The sequence below is a fragment of the Panthera leo genome, chromosome C1, assembly GCF_018350215.1.
Source record: "Panthera leo isolate Ple1 chromosome C1, P.leo_Ple1_pat1.1, whole genome shotgun sequence".
Lineage (NCBI taxonomy): Eukaryota > Metazoa > Chordata > Mammalia > Carnivora > Felidae > Panthera > Panthera leo.
The window spans coordinates 12,121,552-12,140,037 of NC_056686.1; the positions used below are offsets into that span (position 1 = coordinate 12,121,552).

Here is an 18,486-nt window from a genome sequence, read left to right on the forward strand (position 1 = left end):
GGTGGGCAGGGCTGCTGGGGCCACCGGAGACGACAGAGGATGGGCTGGGGAGGGTGTGTGGGAAGACACAGGGATGGGATTGGTAAGGGTCTGGGGAGGCGGGTGGTCCAGAGGACAGGGCAATTTGGGAGCAACACGTCACACTGGCACCTCCAGCTCAGCTCAAGGCACAGGGAGGTTAGGGGACCTGCCTAAGGTTATCAGCATGGGGTCCCGCCTTAGAGTCCGGCATGCTCTCTCCTGTTGGCACTGACCCCTCCAAACTCTAGCAACGAGGAACATTTCACATGCTTGGAATAGAGGGCTGCTATGGCAGAATGGTCATAGAATGATCCTACCTGGACCCCGTCCACCTTTTCACTCACACCAGCCACACCTTCGCAAGGATGCCCCACAGAATTACAGGAGATGGACCACTGGCCTTGCCTGCTTCCTGGGGGCTGGGGGCTTTGGGGGGCATGGCCTCAATCCCCCCACCCGATGTCCTGCTGTCTCAGAAATCCTGCACCCTGCCAACATTTGTGGGCAAGTGAAGACGGGGAGGGGACAGGGTCTAGAATCAGGGACGCTCTTCGGACAAAGACCCCCACCTCTGCACCCTCCAGCCTCGCAGAATAAAGTCCTTCTCAACCCCAGGGTGAAGTCAGGGGAAGGCATTTGGGGACAGGAGCTCACAGCCAGTGCCTGGGGACAGGCAACCACGGGCAGCCCCCACAGGGCGAAATTGGAGCCTGAGCAACCCCCAGGGCCAGATTCCGCCCCAGGGCAGCTCCCCTCTGGCCTGGCCCCAGCCCCCCCCCCTCCCCCAGCAAATCCTGGAGAAAGCTCAGCTGATTGGAGGTGAGTGGGGAGTCGGGAGGGTCTGAGAGGAAGGGGAGGGCCTGGGGGGAGAAGGGAGGTGCTGAGGGGAGAGGATGGCGGGAGGACTAGGAGTGTCTCTGGGGTTGTCCTGAAAGGGGCTGGAGGGGGTCAGACCGTGGGAAGATTGGAGTACAGGGGAGGGGCCCTGGGAAAGGGGTGGTGAGGTTGCTGGGTCTGTGTGAGGGTCTCGGGATTTGGCGGGGCGAGAGGCGGGGGGTCTCGGGCCGTCGCGGTGGCCCTGCTCACCTGTAGACATCGGTCCAGAGGTGCGTGCCCAGCACGTACACCGCCTCGACGCGGCTCCCGTACTGCAGCCGCACGGTCCGCTCCTGCTGCATCGTCCCCCAGTGGCCGGCCCTGCGCCGGTCCTCGCTCGTCCAGGTCAGGTCCGCCCCGAGCACCTGCAGCAGGTGAGTCCCCTCGAACCGCCTGAGCCGCTGCGGCCCCGGGCGGCTTTATCTACGGCCGGTGGGCGGGGCGGCCGGCCGGCCTCCTCTCGCAGTGGGCCGCGGGCCCGTCCGTCAAGCGTGGCCACGCCCCCACAATTCCCGCGCGCGCGGCCCCGCCCCCTCGCCCCCGGAGCCTGTAATCCGGGTGAGGTCAGCGGTTGCCAATTTCCTCCTTTCCACGCTTGCTTTGCTGGCTCCATACGCTTGCAGTGGGCTCCCAGCTACCCGCGCCAGGACGCCGGGGCCAGTCTGCCCTCCGGGCGCCCCCAGGTTTTTCAGGGCAGATAGTGCAACTGTGGAGCTGTCAGAGGTCAGAGGGGCGAGGACAGGAAGCGGCGGGAGCCCGGAGGGAGTGGGCGCCCAAACCCAGCCTGGGGGCCCGACCGAGCCTTCTTAAAGGAGGCATTTGCAAACTCGGGGGAAGGGAGGCGGGGGAGTCGCCGGAGCAAAGCCAGGAAGCCAGATACAAGCTGACATCCCTCCGCCCACCGGACAATCAGGGAAAATGGGGAGGGGGTGGCAGGGGAACCCAGCAGCCTACAGGGTCAGGATGCCAAGTCAAGGCATTGGTGAGTGGGTGGGCGGTGGGAGCCTTGGCGTGGCTTCTTCAGCGAGGAGTGGTCGGGTGTGGAAGTGAAAAGGGCCATTCTGGCTGTGGAAGATGGAGGTGCCCTGGGGCAACGGGGGTGGGGGGGTGGTGGTGATGAAGACCCCAGCTGGGGCTGTGTGAGTGGGGGCCGGAGAGGAGGGGATCGACGACGTGAGTAGCGGTTGTGGGGTATTGACGTTCTGGGGGGAAGGGCAGTGAGGGGTCCCGTGCTGGTCTGGGCTGCGGGGCCAAGGAGGGTGGCACCGCAGGGGTCAGTTCGTGTCTTGTGGAGGCTGAGGTGTGGGACAACATCCAGTGGGAGCCCAAAGCGGTCCCCACCCCTGTCTCAGACCCTCCCCGCTCCGAATCTGAGCCAGGGGCTATGCCTATTCAGATAATTCAGCCAGCTATGAGTAAGTGTTCCTTGGTAGAGTGGACAGGAGCTGGGGGGGGGGGGGGCTGGGGGAGTGAACAGAGGTTACAAGAAAGAGGGGGCAGGCTGGAGGGGGTGTGTGTTTGAGGAGGGGGCAGGACTGCTGGGGCATGGGAGCCCTGGGAGGGGGTGCACTTGAGTGAGAGGGTTGAGGCTTAGAAGTGCCCAGAGCTGAGGCACACCCAGCCCCTGACCCCATCAACTTTCTCGACGTGGCCCAAACTAGGAGATGCTAGAGCCCAGCTGCTCGTGGGTAGAGCAGGATCTGGGAGGAATGTGGGTGGCGAAAGGGGAAGGCCTGAGTTGGGCTAGGGGGGCATGTGCCCCAAAGGGCTCACAGACCCAGGGAGACGCTGGTAACTTTTAATAGGCTCCTGGCAGTGCTGAGGGAGTGCACCATCCAGTCAGGAGACAGCTCGAGGGGAGCTACCTTGTGCACCTTGGCGCTGACTTTGAGGGTCCCCCCAGGTGGGACCTTGTCTGGGCATCCCTCTACTGGAGTCACTTTTGCAGCCCCTGCCCTGTGGCAGATACGGGGCATATGCTGGGGACCCTGCCTTCCTGGAGATCGTAGGGCATGGTACCCTTATCTCACCCACCAGGGAACTAGGGCCCAGAGTGTGTGTGTGTGTGTGGGGGGGGGTAGAGGAACATTGCACCCCCACCTAGGCCCCGGGAGGTCACGACAGCAGCCGCGTAGTGATAACGTCAGGCAAGAGGTGGTGATTGCCAGCAGACAGAAAATAACAGCGGGCCCTTAATGCGTTCTTTCTGGAGTGTGCCAGGCACGGCTCCAGCGGCACTTTTCATGTATTAGAATTAGATCATCGGACCGTCCCAATTAACCCTGCCACTTTACAGATGAAGAAAGCGAGCGGCACAAAGGTTGAAGAATTTGCCCTCAGTCTCCTAGCTCCCGAGAGTGGCGGAGCCAGGGTAGGACTTGTGTGGCCCCGGGGGTGGGGGTCGGGTGGGGGACAGGGGAAGAGCAGGCAGGAGCAGAGAAGGAACGTCGGCTCTTAATTGGTAGACGAGGAAACCCAAGTTCTAGTCCCCTTGTGGAGCCTTGGACAATGCGCCCTGCCATTTGGAGCCCTCGGTTTTGTCATCTGTGAACGGCTGCTCTCTCCGCATCGACGGGAGGGTGGCATCACATGAGACAATATATGGAAAACACTAGCACGAGGTCCCTGGCGCGAGGCAGAGCAAGAGATGAGACTCCCTCTCCTTGAAAAATTCCAACCAGGACCCGGTGGACCCACACTCAGGGTTCCTGTCCTTGGCTCAGGGCCTGGTTGGTGTTAAGATTGGGGGGGGGGGGCTCCCGGTGCCCAAGGGTTTAAAATAGCTGAAGTGGTCACAGCTGTTGGTGGATTCAGGGCCGGAGGTCTCAAGCATCCCTGCTGCTCCCACCGCTCCCCTGGGGGCCGGAAGAGCCGCAAGGCATCTCATTGTGCCTTTTGGGGAATGCCAACAAAGGACAGGCTTAGCGTGGGCCAGTTCCTGGCACTGACCCGCACCCCACACCCCTGACTCCGGCTCCTGCCAAGCATTTGGCTGGAGAGTCTGGGCTGGAAGGGCTCCTCTGCGCTGCTCTGTGCTACGATCCTTTCCTGGGGGTCTCTGTGCCCCCCTGTGCCAGGCCTTGGGGAGGTGACGCAGACATCTCATGGGCCTGCCTTGAGCTCACTGAGGGCATCATTCACGCTAGAGTTTAAAAAGAAAGAAATATATAAGCAATACCTGATGAGCATAGAAAAAGAAAACAAGTATGATCACCCATGACCTCAGGCCCGGAGACATCACCGTGAACTTTTTTTGAGGAAGGTCTTGCAGGGCCCGCCCAGAGGCGGTCCGGTGCTGTTGTGGGTGACCGCACTGGCTGAGCCCTCAGGCTCTGCCAGGAGCCGCTCTGAGGGCTTTGCACCTCTTAGCTCATTTAATCCTCCAACAACCCTGTGAGGCGGGAGCTATTATTATTCCCAATTTGCACAGAGGCACCAACTGGTCTGGCGGTGAAAAGCACGCATGGCCTTCGGACTTGGCAAACCTGGGGTCAAGTCCAGTTCTGCCCCTCGCTAGCTAGGAGACCTCTCTGAACCGTAGCTTCTTGTTCCTTATAGGGGAAACTGGGGGTCCCCTGCCCACAAGGTTGTAAGGAATAGTGAGGTGATACACACAGGAAAATGTTTAGCGTTATCAGAGCCCAGCTCAGACTAAGTACGATAGATGGAATTATATATTAACTCCAATCTGGATCCAGTGGACCCACACTCGGGGCTCCTGCTCCTGGCTCAGGGCTCGTCATTTAAAATATATGAATAGATTTTAAGTTTTTGTGAAAACAGGCTTCTGAGTGTACATGCTGTTCTATAACACACTTTAGAAATCTCTGCGGTTTGTCAAGAGCATGCGTTCCTAGGGTGCGATCATCACTCCCCCTTCCTATTGTCCAGAACTTCAGAGTTTGCAGATTAAAGCAAGGTTCTGATTCCCCAGGGAGGCTCGGAGAGGGGAAGGGACTGGAGCGAGGTCGCCCAGCCAGCCAGCAAATGGAAGAACGCAGGGTGGGGAGTGGATGATATTTAGCGTCACCGTGTGCCTGGCTGTACCAGGCACCAGGTGGTCGGAGATGTAAAAACGGACAGCTGTGGCCATTCTTAGGAAGGAGAGGGCAGGAGCAGAGGAGTGTTCTTGATCACTGCTGGGGTGGAGAGACTTTTCTCTACCTTTCAAGGTTCTTGTAGCTGGTCTAAGAATCAAACTGCATGAGACAGATTAACGAGAGAAAATCAAAGTCTAATAGTACGTATACCTTCTGTTTACATGGAGGAGACTCAGGAAAACGGAGTAACTCCTGAAATGGCTGAAGCCGTCACCTTAAATACCATCTAAGACTAAAGACAAAAGAAGAGGGACGCCTGGCTGGCTCAGTCAGTAGGGCATGCAACTCGATCCTGGGATCATGAGTTCAAGCCCAACATTGAGGGTAGAGAAGACTTAAAAAAAATTAAAGAAAGAAAATGGGAGTCAGTTGTGGGAGGTGACCGGGAAAAGCACAGTCAATAAGGGGCAGGTTGTTATGCAGATTTAAGTCGTGCCTTCTCCGTGGATAGAGTGTCTAAGAGATTTAGAGTCCTCCCCCTTTTCCTGGCACAGTGAGGGAGACACCCTTACACATAAAGATTTCCCGTAAACATATTAAATGTCTCTTATGAAATGGTAACTTCTGGTTTTTGGAGCCTCTTTTGTGCCTGCGGTTTCTTAAAAATAACCAGTTTAAGGTAACCAATATGCCAAAGAGGCATATTTTGGGGTGGCCCCCTAAAGCCTCGCAAGCAGATGTCTGAATCTAAATCTCTTCTACACAGAAGTTCTTTTCTTTAAAATACATTTTCTTCTTCTTCTTCTTTTTTAAAGTTTATTAATTTTGAGAGAAAGCGAGAGGGAGAGAGAGAGAGAATCCCGAGCAGGCTCTGAGCTGTCAGCACAGACCCCGATGCAGGGCTCGATCTCACGAACCATGAGATCATGACCTGAGCCGAATCAAGAGTCAGATGCTTAACCAACTGAGCCACCCAGGCGCCCCTATACAGAAATTCTGGAGAGGCCTCTGAGCCAGGGCCTTGGGGACCCAGAGGAAGGGAACAGGACCACCTTGTAGAATGAGTTGAAAGTTGGAGGGGGCGCCTGGGTGGCTTGGTCGGTTAAGCGTCTGACTTCGGCTCAGGTCACGATCTCACGGTCCATGAGTTCGAGCCCTGCGTCGGGCTCTGTGCTGACCGCTCAGAGCCTGGAGCCTGTTTCAGATTCTGTGTCTCCCTCTCTCTCTGCCCCTCCCCTGTTCATGCTCTGTCTCTCTCTGTCTCAAAAATAAAAAATAAACGTTAAAAAAAATTAAAAAAAAAAGAAAAAAAAAGCAAGTTGGAGGATGGTCTGGAGATGAGAAAAGTGTTTCAGACAGAGGCAAGTGCACGTGTGAGGGTCTAGTGAGTTCCATCTGGCCAAGGTTTGGGTAGGGCAGGGCTGGCCTGGCCAGGACGAGGTCACACAGTGCCTTGTAAATCACAGGAAGGACTTTTGGCTTTACCTTAAGGTCACAGGAAAGCCTCACAAGGACTGATAGATGATATGACGGAAGCTTTAGGAGTATCACTGCGGAGCCAAATTTGGCAGGAATTTTGATAGGAGGCCAGAGTGGGGAGGTGATGGGCCATCCAACCTCAAAGCAGCTCCTTTATGCCCAGGGATTGCCCTCTACCCCAACTCTGCCCCCAAGAGCAGCTCCCCACACTCTGGGTCTTTCCTTGCTTCCTCACATCCCTTTTCCCCCAGCAAAGCCCACTCTGCGATCCCACTTTCTTGGAAGGGGGTCTCTGGGATGGCACATGAATTCCACTTCTGCCTCAGCGGTGGGTCCTGTAAGCCATTTCACTTAGAGGAAGGGAAGGGCTGAGATGTTACATTTATACGTTGTTACGTTTATACAGTGGCTTGAACAATAACAATGTAGTCATTCTACCTTTAATATAGGTATTCAGAGCGAGACTCACACTTGAACGCTTTCCAGGGCTACTGTCACCTATGGAAGTGTGTGTGTGTGTGTGTGTGTGTGTGTGTGTGTGTACATACAGAGAGAGAGAAATTTATTTTAAGGAATGCTTCATGCTATCGTGCTATTGTTGGGGCTGGCTATTCTGAAATTTGTAGAGCAGGACCGCAGGCTGGCTGAAAATTCAGGAAGAATTTCTATTGCTGTCTTGAGTGTGAAATCTGCAGGATGGAAACCCGGGCAGAATTTCTATGTTGCAATCTTCAAGCAGATTTGCTGCCTGGAGAAACCTCAGTCTTTGTTCTGAAGGTGTTCAACTGATTGAATGAGGCCCACCCACAGTGTGGAGGTTCTCTGCTTTTCTCAAAGTCTACTGGTTTATTATTATTGTTGTTATTATTATTAAGTTTATTTATTTTGAGAGAGAGAAAGTGCATGTGAGCAGGGGAGGGGCAGAGAGAGAGAGAGAGAGAGAGAGAATCCCAAGTAGGCTCTATGCACAGAGCCCATGAACTGCAAGATCATGACCTGAGCCAAAATCAAGAGTTGGACGCTCAACCGACTGAGCCCCCCTCAGTCTACTGATTTAAATGTTAATCACATCTAAAAAAAAAAATATACCTTGACAGCGACATCTATTCTGGTGTTTGCCTCAACAACTGGGGGCCACAGCCCAGCCACCCTGACCCATAAAATTAACCATCACGGCGCCACAAAGGGGGCTAAGCCTTCGATTCATGAGGTCACCATGTCTGGAGCATCGGCTGCCTGCCAGCGATCCCCGCTACAACCTCAGAGGTAAGTTTCTTTATTGCCTTCGTTTTACCTTGCAAAGGGTAAAATGACTTGCACAGCATCCTGTCCCTAATCGTTAAGATTCAAGCCCAGCTCAATGGGAGGATGAAACTTGGATAAACCCCTCGACACCCCTAAAACAGAGGTGCGAAGGTAAATCCTCGAGAAGATGTGTATAATGGGCCAAATCTCTGAAAAGCTGCCAAGGCGCCAGAGTAAGCCGCCCCGGTCTCTTTGCCGAGCTGTTCAACGTGGCAGGCGGCCACTGGCCCACAGAGCTACTGAGCGTTTGAAATGTGGCTCCTCTGAATTGAGATGTGCGGTAAGGGTCAAAGAAAAGACACAGATGTTCGGAGACTTAGTGTGCAGCAAAAGGTAATCTGAAACATCGACTCCACCTGGAAGCGGTGACATTTTGTACCTATTGGATGAAATAAAACGTATTATTAAAATTATCTTCACCTATTTATTTTGATTTTAGAAACGTAGCGACTGGAAAGTTTTATTTTTTATTTTATTTTATTTTTTAAACGTTTATTTATTTTTGAGACAGAGAGAGACAGAGCATGAACAGGGGAGGGGCAGAGAGAGAGGGAGACACAGAATCCGAAGCAGGCTCCAGGCTCTGAGCCGTCAGCCCAGAGCCCAAGGCAGGGCTCGAACTCACGGACCGCGAGATCGTGACCTGAGCTGAAGTCCGACGCTCAACTGACTGAGCCACCCAGGCACCCCACAACTGGAAAGTGTTAAATGAACACAAGGGATGTGCATTTGTGGCTTGGGTGTTTCTCCTGGAGGTGCTGGCCTAGATTCTTCTGTCACTCAGGGGCCGTGGCCCTCTTGCGCATGATTGTCTCTTCTGGGTTGAGCCTTCGTGCCGGCACATATGGAATATTTGGTGATCGGGGTGGGATGTCCCGGAGTTCCCAGAGGGCGTCGGGGCAAGAAGATACACGGAAAGGAAACCGTTCGGACGAGGAAGAAGCGATGACCACGAGGTGGCGCCAAATCCCCATCGTAGAAGCCGGGGGAGGAAGGTTTTCTCCCCGGAGGGACGGTGGGTACCCGCTGGTGTTATTGCCAGATCCAGGAAGCCGCCTCTCTCTGTCTTAGCGCCTTCCCTTAGCTTTTGGGACCCTCTCCCTATTGGGTGGTTGGAGTCAGTAGGCACTCCATTTGTGTGAGGTCAGTGGTGGGTCCTTTGGAGTGGGACCCTCTCCTTGGACAGAGGAGCCCGGAGAAGGAGGAAATGAGGCCCAGAGAGGGACAGAGACCTGCCCAAGGTCACACAGCCTGTTGGTACTGGTAGCAGGAGCCAGGTCCTCTGAGCCTCGTCCTTTACGCCTGTCCTGTTGTCTTAATGCCTTGGTCCCGTGAGCCTGGGTGTTCATTCATTCTAATAAGCACTTACTTAATAAGTAATCACTGAGCACGCATCATCACTGGGCTGGGCAGGAGGAGGGGCGTAGGTCCGTAAGACACAGTCCATCTTTAGGAGCAACCTAGCAGGGGTGGCACACGCATGCACACACACACAACCCCTTTTATAAGAACTCACGGGGCACCTGGGTGGCTCAGTCGGTGGAGCGTCCAACTTCGGCTCAGGTCATGATCTCACGGTCCGTGAGTTCGAGCCCCGCGTCGGGCTCTGTGCTGACGGCTCACAGCCTGGAGCCTGCTTCGGATTCTGTGTCTCCCTCTCTCTGACCCTCCCCCATTCATGCTCTGTCTCTCTCTGTCTCAAAAAATAAATAAACATTAAAAAAAAAATTAAAAAAAAAAAAAGAACTCGCCTCGGGCATTCACAACCACCTGGAGGCAGGCGTTGTCGTGACTCCTGCCGTATCCCACACGTGGTTACAGGCACCATCTCTGGAATCAGTCCACCTGGATTTAAATCCCAGCCCTGCCACCTGCTGGCATATGAGACCTTGGACAAATCGTTTTACATGAGTCTTGGTTTTCTCATCTGTGAAATGAGAGTAACTATGGCATCTACTTCCCAGGTTTTCATGAGGTTTAAATGAGATAATACACAGCAAGGGCCAGGCATTTGCTCGAGTCGTCTTGCCTGTGTTTTCGCGGTCATCGCTCAAGGCCTCTGCTGACCAGTGCTACAGCAAAGGCATCAGCTAAATCCCATGGGGGGAATGCAGGGGCCTGGGGGCGGGGGGTTCGCTCGAAGCAGATCCTGCCATGGAAATTCAGTGCAAGTTGTTTATTTGAGAGGCAGGAGGAGAGGGAGGAGTTGAGGCAGTAAAGGTTAGGGAGTCAAGAAAGAGAGTATTGCCGAATTTACCACTGTAGGCAACCGCGGCTTGATTCTACTGGGGTCTCTCGGAGGCGGTGTGGAACATGAACTCAAGAGTTATCCCGGGGGGCATCTGGGTGGCTCAGTCGGTTAAGTGTCTGACTCTTGATTTCAGCTCAGGTCGTGTCCTCACGGTTTGTGAGTTTGAGCCCCGCATCGGGCTCTGTGCTGACTGTGCAGAGCCTGCTTGGGATTCTCTCTCTCTGCCCCTCCCCTGCTCACTCTCAGTCTCTCTCTCTCTCAGAATAAATAAATAACCTTAAAAAAAAAAAAGAGGTATCCTAGAGAGGGGTGAGGGCGCTGGGGTGTTCAGCCTCCAGCTGAATCACGCGTGAAGGGCTGTGCCTAGGTGGTGGTGGTGGTGGGGGTAATTCCTCAGTACTCCTGGTCTGGGGCCTGCGGCAGAGAAAGCCTTCTGCCAGGCAAAGAGATACAGGCGCTGTTGGAAGTCTGGCTGGTACGCACAGCCCCCGCTTCACAGAGCAGGGAAAAGTTAATTCAAGCTAAGGAAAGAAGGGAAGGCTTTATGGAAGAGGTGGCTTTTGAATTCACCTTTGAAGGATGGGTAAGAGTCGGACGAGCAGGGCTGTGGGAGGGCATCCCTGGCAGGAGGCAGAGCACAGCCAAGAACGGCGAATGTGGGGACGCCTGGCCGGCTCAGTCGGTTAGCCCTCCGGCTCTTGGTTTTGGCTCATGATCTCACGGTTCGTGGGAGTTTGCCCCAGATCGGGCTCTGCACTGAGCGTGGAGCCTGCTTGGGATTCTCTCTCTCTCCGTCTCTCTCTGCCCTTCCCATGCTGATGCTCTCTCTCTCTCTCTCTCAAATAAAAACTTAAAAAAAAAAAAAAAAAAGGGAATGTGGAAGCTCTGGGAGTAGGGGTAAATGGTGGGGAGATGTTTGGGGGGCAGGGCCAAGAATACAGTCTGGGGCCTTGGAATGCCAAGCCAGAGAGCCTTCGGGATGGATTCTTTGGGCAGTGGGGAGCCATGGGAGGTAGGATCTCTCTGGCTGCCCCTGAGGGTGGGCAGGAGGGACTCCTGAGAGCAGGTGGGAGGCCTGCTAGAGGTGGCAGGCGATGAGGTCTCAGATGGGACAGTGGGACTGAACTTAGAGGCAAAGTGGAGGTTGAAGAACCTTCTGGGGGCAGGTCCTAGAAATCTTGGAGCCTGGAGTCCTTTCTGTCCCTCTGGGGTGGAGTGGGGGTGGGGCAGGGCAGAAATCTTAGGTGAGCTCCTCTCCGTGCAGCCGAGCTCAGCTCTGCCATATGCCCACCGTCCAGCAGGGGGCGCCACTGGCACAGAAACCCTCAGCTTCTTAGCGCTCCTAGAAGGAAGACAGACGGGGCCAATCCTCCCCGCTCTGAGCGACTGAATTAGCTGGATTCCATTCTTAGGGGAGGACTTGAGACCTAGCAAGACACACCTTTATCTCTCTGTGTGTCCTTTACCTTTCGAGAATGTAGGTGTATCCTCTGCACGTGATTGTTATAAGGATGAAATGAGATAAAGCACATTAAAGCCCCTGGCGCATAGTAGGTGCTCAGAAAATGGTAGCTGCTGTTGTTACTGGTGAGAAAGTTCTGGAAACAGCCACTAGCCGTGAGGGCTGAAGCCAGGTGATAGGAGCAGTCCAGAGACCGGGACCTTGCCCCAGGATGCCAGTCCATCTGGGCGGTGGGGGGACCCTCAGGTCCCTGGGAAAGCGGGAGCGGGTGACCTGATGTTCATTTCCAAAGCTATTGCTACCTGAGTGTCAACACGAGTTTTTGGTGCCCTTCAGTGGCTTTTCTGCCTGGAGAAGATTATTCAGCCTCCTTTGGTTTTCCAAAATTAACATGCGATTGATTATAGTTATAAATTCAATAATCCCACTTCAGCGTTTGAGTTCAGAATAAAAATCTTTCGTGAGTAGAGCAACTTTTAAAATAATTTTTTGAAATGATCACTTAAAAATGATGAATGTTTGTTTGCAGTCTTGGTTAAATTAAACACGCTTAAACATTTTAAATGGAAGATATAAATTGAATGTATTCAATTTCTGTTTAAAATACTTCATTCACTTGCCTTAATGACAAAACGTTCACAGGCACTTACACGGTTCTTAGAAATCTGGTAATTTATGTTAATAAATATGGTGAATTGAGATTCTTAGAACTACTCTAATACTGTTGACAAACTTGATTAGATTTCAATTTAAAAATCCGAAGTCTAAATCAATCAATGATTCGTTTGTGCATTTTCAATTAGAAACTTAAGGCCGATCTGTTATACCCATCAAGCATGTTCTCTTAAATATTATAAATACTTAAAATTCTAAACATGCACCCATTCTTTCTTAACACCACTATGTACCTGCTCATATGTTTGGTTCTCTTAAATATTGTTTTCACTCGATTCTTACCAAGCCTAAGAAAAGTGGGCTCACGAAAGCTATGATTTTGCTACTCCAAGCAGATTCTGGGGTTAACTTCCCAAACCGTTTTGGGGTTATCTCGTCTAAGATTTCTTCCTATCCATAGAAACCTCAGGGGTAGATGTGGGTTTTTGCCCATGACCTTGATGGGACAGGAGTCCTATGCATTGTCACTTAAACAGGATTTCCCATCACCTGAAAAGGGAGTGGTTCCATAGCCTGGTTCCTGTGGGTTCAACCTGTATATTCCCTATTTCTCAAGTCAAATTTGAGGTTAAGTGTTTGGGTTTGGGTTTGGGTTCAACTGGATTAACCGCTTGATTCTATGCTGAATCCTGTTCAAGCACTTCCTGTTGGGGCCACCCTGTTACAGATATTTAAATAACACCCAACTGATTCTTTCTGCTTTTGTCTGGCTCCTGGGGTAATTCTAAGGTGTTCACGGTGACAGTGAATTGAAGCTTAAAACACCCGGATGCAGGGCGCCTGGGTGGCTCTGTCAGGTTAAGCATCCAACTTCGGATCCGGGCATGATATCACGGTTAGGTTGGTGAGTTTGAGCCCTGCGTCGGGCTCTTAGCTCTTAGCGTGGAGCTCGCTTCGGATCCTCTGACTCCCTCTCTCTCTTCCCCTCCTCCCACTCTCTCTCTCTCTCCTTCTCTTTTAATACACATTAAAAAAGAGAAAGAAAGAAAGACAGAAACCTGAATGCAGTTGGAGAAATGGGCCTGGGGGGTTGTGGGGGGAGGAACCTGTGTGGGGCGGAGCCTGAGATGGGCTTTCTCTTCATTCCTGTCTTAGCTTCTCTGAACCTTCTGGCTAAAGAAGGCGCCCCTCACCCCCCCCCCCCCCCCCGCCACGGTCTGTGACACCAATCACTCTCGCTTATTTTCCTCAGATTATTTGTCACCAGCTGAAAAATATCTTATGCAAGCAAATAAAAACACAAGACACCCAGTGAAATTTGAATTTCAGATGAACAATGAAAAATGATCCCAGGTTCCAAATATTGCACAGCGCAAAGAAAATTATCCGTTGTTTATCTAAAATTGAAATTTCACTGGGCACCCCGTGGTCATCTGGCAAGCCGACCTCACTGGTTTGTGTTGATAATTGTCTGTTCTACAGCCTCTCCCCACCTACCCTGTACGCCCATGAGGGTCCAGTCTCTCTGTTTCCTTCCTGCTGTGTTCCTGGGATCCCTTTTCTGGGAGGTCACCCTTGGTGATCTCTTGCGAAATCAGAATGAGCCCCCAGGCTGAGTTCAACACCAGGTTTTCTTCTTGGGGCCACCTGGGCCTGGCTGGGTTCATTCTGGACAAATTTTTTGAGTGTGTTGGTTCTGCGTCTTGTGATGGAATTTGAAGCTCGGTCTGTCAGTGTTTCCTGCTGTTCCTCATGGTTGGGACCAGCGGGGGAGCCTGGCCCATGAGCCCCGGAGGCGCCTCTGAGCCCTGGCGTCGCACCTGCTCCATCGACCTGAGGCCAGGAGATGGCCACCCACAGCAAAGCCGAGTGCATCCTGAGCCCCGTGGAGGGGTGAGCCGCTCACCAGTCCCACTCGCTACCTTCCCAGTGCCCGCTACGTGTGCCGGAGAAGAAAACAGGAGTCCCACACGTGTCCTGCAGGAATGTGCCCTCCTGGGCCTGGTGGTGACCTTCCTGCCCTCACGAGTCCTTGAGGGCTCCAAGGAGGGGCCCTGGGGCCCCCACGTGGGGCTGGGCTGCATGGTGCCACCCTCACTCTGGCCAGGGAGGGGTCGAAGCTTCACCTCTGCCCCCACGAGCCAGATTCCGTGTGCACAGATGTGCTGACCTCACATTCCGGCCCAGACCCGCACATAGGCGCTCAAACGCACGCGTAAGCTTATCCTGCTTCAATCCCACGGGCCCTGTAAGTGTCAGCTTCCCAGAAGCCTCCCTGGGCTCCAGCCCCCTGTCGGAGGGCATGGCCGCGAGGGGCTGGGAAGTCTGCCCCCGTCCCTGGCAGTGAGCTCCTGGCCTTCAGGGCCCTCTCCTTCGCCTCTGTGCCCAGCGCCTGGCATGGGGAGTAGAAGGCTTAGTAACCATTTCCTGAAAGGGGAGGGCGGAGACCTTGTCCCCCCAGACCAACAGAATGAAGCACGGAGCCCCTCTCTAAGCTCTTTATAGGTATGAACCCACTGAGTGCTCTCCACGAGCTTACCGCGTGGGTGCTCCCATCATCTCACTCTACTGAAAAGGCAACTGAGGCACAAGGATTCAGCGATGACACTGGTGAATCCATCTGAGCCCTGTGGGCCTGACAGCAGTGAAACGTTAAGAAACCCGCCACCCTTGTGCTCCAGAAAATGGCTTACTACAGAGAACTCCCCTTACCCACGTGACTCAGCTAAGACTCACAGAGGTCCCCTGGCTTCCCTAGGTAAGGCCAGAACACATCTTCCAAACTCTCATTTTTTTTTTTTTTTTTAAATTTAGATTTTAGTTAGTTAACACACAGCGCAACATTGGTTCTAGGACGATTCAGTGATTCATCACTTACATACAACACCCGGTGCTCACCACAGCAGGTGCCCTCCTTAGTACCCATCGCCCCTCTAGCCCCCTCCCCCCCACCTCCCTCCATCACCCCTCAGTTTGTTCTCTACCCTTAAGAGTCTCTTGTGGTTTGTTCCCCTCTTTCCTCTTCCCCCCCTCCAGATGTTCATCTGTTTTGTTTCTTCGATTCCACACATGAGTGAAATCATATGGCTATTTGTCTTTCTCTGACTTGCTTCGCTTAGCAGAATACACTCTGGCTCCATCCACGTCGTGGCACATGGCAAGATTTCATTCTTTTTGATCGCCAGGTAGTATTCCGTGGTGTATACACCACATCTTCTTTATCCACGTGTCAGTTGATGGACATTTGGGCTCTTCCCGTAATTTGGCTACTGTTGAGAGTGCCGCTATTAAACATTGGGGTGCATGTGCCGCTTCCCATCTGTGTTTTTGTATCCTCTGGGTAACTGCCTAATAGTGCAATTTCTGGGCCATAGGGTAGTTCTGTTTTTAGGTTTTTTTTTTTAAATTTTTTTTTCAACGTTTTTTATTTATTTTTGGGACAGAGAGAGACAGAGCATGAACGGGGGAGGGGCAGAGAGAGAGGGAGACACAGAATCGGAAACAGGCTCCAGGCTCCGAGCCATCAGCCCAGAGCCTGACGCGGGGCTCGAACTCACGGACCGCGAGATCGTGACCTGGCTGAAGTCGGACGCTTAACCGACTGGGCCACCCAGGCGCCCCTGTTTTTAGTTTTTTGATGAACTTCCATACCGTTCTCCAAAGCGGCTGCACCAGTTTGCATTCCCACCAACAGGGAAAAAGGGTTCTCCTTTCTCCCCAGCCTCACCAACACCTGTGGTTTCCTGTGTCGTTAATTTTAGCCATTCTGACAGGTGGGAGCTGGTATCTCATCGTGGTTTTGATTTGTATTTGCCTGATGATGGGCGATGTTGAGCATCTTTTCATGTGCCGGTTGGCCATCTGGATGTCTTCTTCGGAAAAGAGCCTGTTCATGTTTTCTGCCCATTTCTTAAGTGGGTTATTTGGTTTTCGGGTGTTGAGCCAAACTCCCATTCTTTACGGGACAAATGATGAGCGGGACTGCTTGTCTGCGCTGATAGATCAGAACAAGGTGCTTATTAACCAATCTACTTTCCTTCTCCCTACACTCCGGCCCACGGTCAGCACGGGCGAGCTACAGCCCCTGCCCCTGGAAACAGTCTAGCCTTGGGGCACAACTGGCCTACCTTCCCATCACCCACCTTTCCTCCCACTTCCCCATACCTGGTTCATCTCGCCTCCGTTACTTCTATGAAAGAAACGCCTTCTTTGCCTGCCTCTTGTCATGCTTGCACAATGTAGGGTCAGAGCTCTCCCTACTGCCAGAGCCTCCCCACCCCCACTGAAATCGTCCCTTCCTCCCCAGAAATGATCTGTATGAACAGAGCCGCTTCCCGCTAAGTCTGCGTTTGTTGGTTTTATTGGCAGTAACTTGCCCAAGGTCATATGGCTAGCAAGGGGCAGGGGCAGGGTTCAGACTCGAGCTTTCTTCTGCGGAAGCCGGGCTCCAGACGCTCTACTAATAGGCCTGTTGTGGCCTCGGCGCCCTCCATACCTCTGCGACTACCCGTAGATCCACACGTGAAACACGCCCCTCCACCACCCTTCCCAGGCACAGAGGCTCGCGCATGCGCTCGTCCTCACACAGGTGTAACCCCGCCTCGCCACCTGCACACGCCCGCCCTCCCTCTCCGCGTCTCCCCCCCCCCCCCCCCCCCCCCCCCCCCCCCCCCCCCCCCCCCCCCCCGGCCCAGCAGTCACGTTCTTTGTGCGAGGAAAGGAAGGTGAGTCTGTGTAAAAGCTTGTAACAGGCTTTGGCTGTGACCCTAACTCACCCTACATCCCTGCGCTGCCTGCTGGGATCTCTTGATCCCAGCCTCTACTCCCCTGCTGTCCCAGGGCACCCGCCAAGCTGATGGCACGTTATTCTCCACCCCCCACCCCCCACCCTCCCGCAGGGAGGGAGCGGGCAGGGGGTGGAGGATCCAGTAGACGGTTAAGGGAACTGGGGTAACTCGGGCCCCAGCACTCGGGATCTGGCCTGCAGCTGTGGAAAGAAGGCCTGAGCTGCACACGTTCAGGCCTTGCTTCCTGTCTCACCTGCCAGAGGGCCCTGTGCTCCAGAGGGGAAGAGCCCAGGGCGCTGTGTTTGCCTCTGGGTGTGAATCTTCCGTCTGCTGCCTGCCAGCTGGATGACCTTGGACAAGTTACTTAACCTCTCTGAGCTTCAATATTTTCATCTGTTGCACGAGCAAGCACAAGGAGGACCGTTAATGGGCTAGCGCTTCCTGTGGGCCAGTCACCGGGCCGAGGAAAATCAGACGGGTTAATTTATTTGATCCTCTCGGTAACCTCCCAGATTAGATGTTAGGTCAAACCATCTGAAATTGGCAATTTTACAGATCAGAAAGAGTCAAATGTTGACAAACTTACTTAGGATAGTCTGATATTATCATCCCTGTGTTGCAGATGAGGAAACTGAGGCTCAGAGAGAGGACAGGACCCGCCCAAGATCACATCACCGCGGAGTAGCTGGGATTTAAATGCAGGTCCGGCTGGTTCTTCTATTAAATGTCAATGCTGGGCGCCTTGGTGAGGACCAAACCAGCCCAGGTCAAGTACTTAGCACGACACGGGGCACACAGTAAGTGCTCAATAAATGCACTCTTTCTTTCCTTGTTCCTGGGGTGACTTCTCGGCTAAAATCTTCACCCCTCATCAGGCTAGGCGATTGGCCCCCCCATGCCTACTCCAGCCCCTCCCTCTGACCTGTCATTCACTCCAGTGCTGGGTGAAATCCTGTGCTGGCCTCACCCATGCTTGACCCTCATCACTCATCCCCTAAATGCTTTCTGGCAAGGGCAATCCATCTCCTTTCAGGGAGTCTTCCTGGATGGGCACCTCCCTGCCAGGTGCACACTCCCCTTCTTCCTGGGCTCAGGTTCAACACCGCGTTCAACTGGTTCTGCATTTGCCTCGGGAGGGAGGCTGTGGGGCTGCAGGGCTCAGCGGGGCTCTGGAGCCAGAGTGTCCCAGCTAATGTTATGCTAACGTTTCTGCTTTCTCCAATTTTGTTCCCATTGCAACCCTGCCGGGAGCGGGTACTTTTATCCTTTCCATTTATTTTGCGGTTGTTGAGACTGAGGCTCTCAGAATGACAGTGACTTTCAGGTTTGAGGTAAACTTGAGGTTGGAGGGGCTGTGACCTGTGCGCAGGGGAACGAAGGGGCGTATCCTGGTGGAGGGGACATTTGGGGGGCCCTTGACAAGTGGCTGGCCTGTCAGCAGGCAGGGATAGGGAGGTGAGGAGAGAGGGGAGGATGAGCCGGGCAGAGGACACTGTGCGAGCAAGGCTTGAAGACTCGAACTTCTCTGGGTGTCTTTGGAGAGGGCGTGGAGGGGTGGGTGGTAAGCAGGGTGGGTTGCGGGGACTCACAGCATGACCAGACAGTGAGACCCTGGGACTGAGAGCAGGCAGAGGGAGGAAGGCTGCTGGG

The 18,486-nt window shown here is 53.6% G+C and overlaps 1 protein-coding gene across 1 annotated transcript in view; it reads right to left on the minus strand.

The window, feature by feature from the left end:
- Positions 1 to 1,276, minus strand: part of PADI2 (peptidyl arginine deiminase 2) — a 41,471-nt gene extending 40,195 nt beyond the window's left edge. Inside the window, exon 1 of the mRNA XM_042950186.1 lies at positions 1,108 to 1,276. Within this exon, the coding sequence (XP_042806120.1) occupies positions 1,108 to 1,199 (92 nt within the window). The 5' untranslated portion in view covers positions 1,200 to 1,276. The remainder of the gene's footprint in view (positions 1 to 1,107) is intronic.
- Positions 1,277 to 18,486: the final 17,210 nt, after the last annotated feature.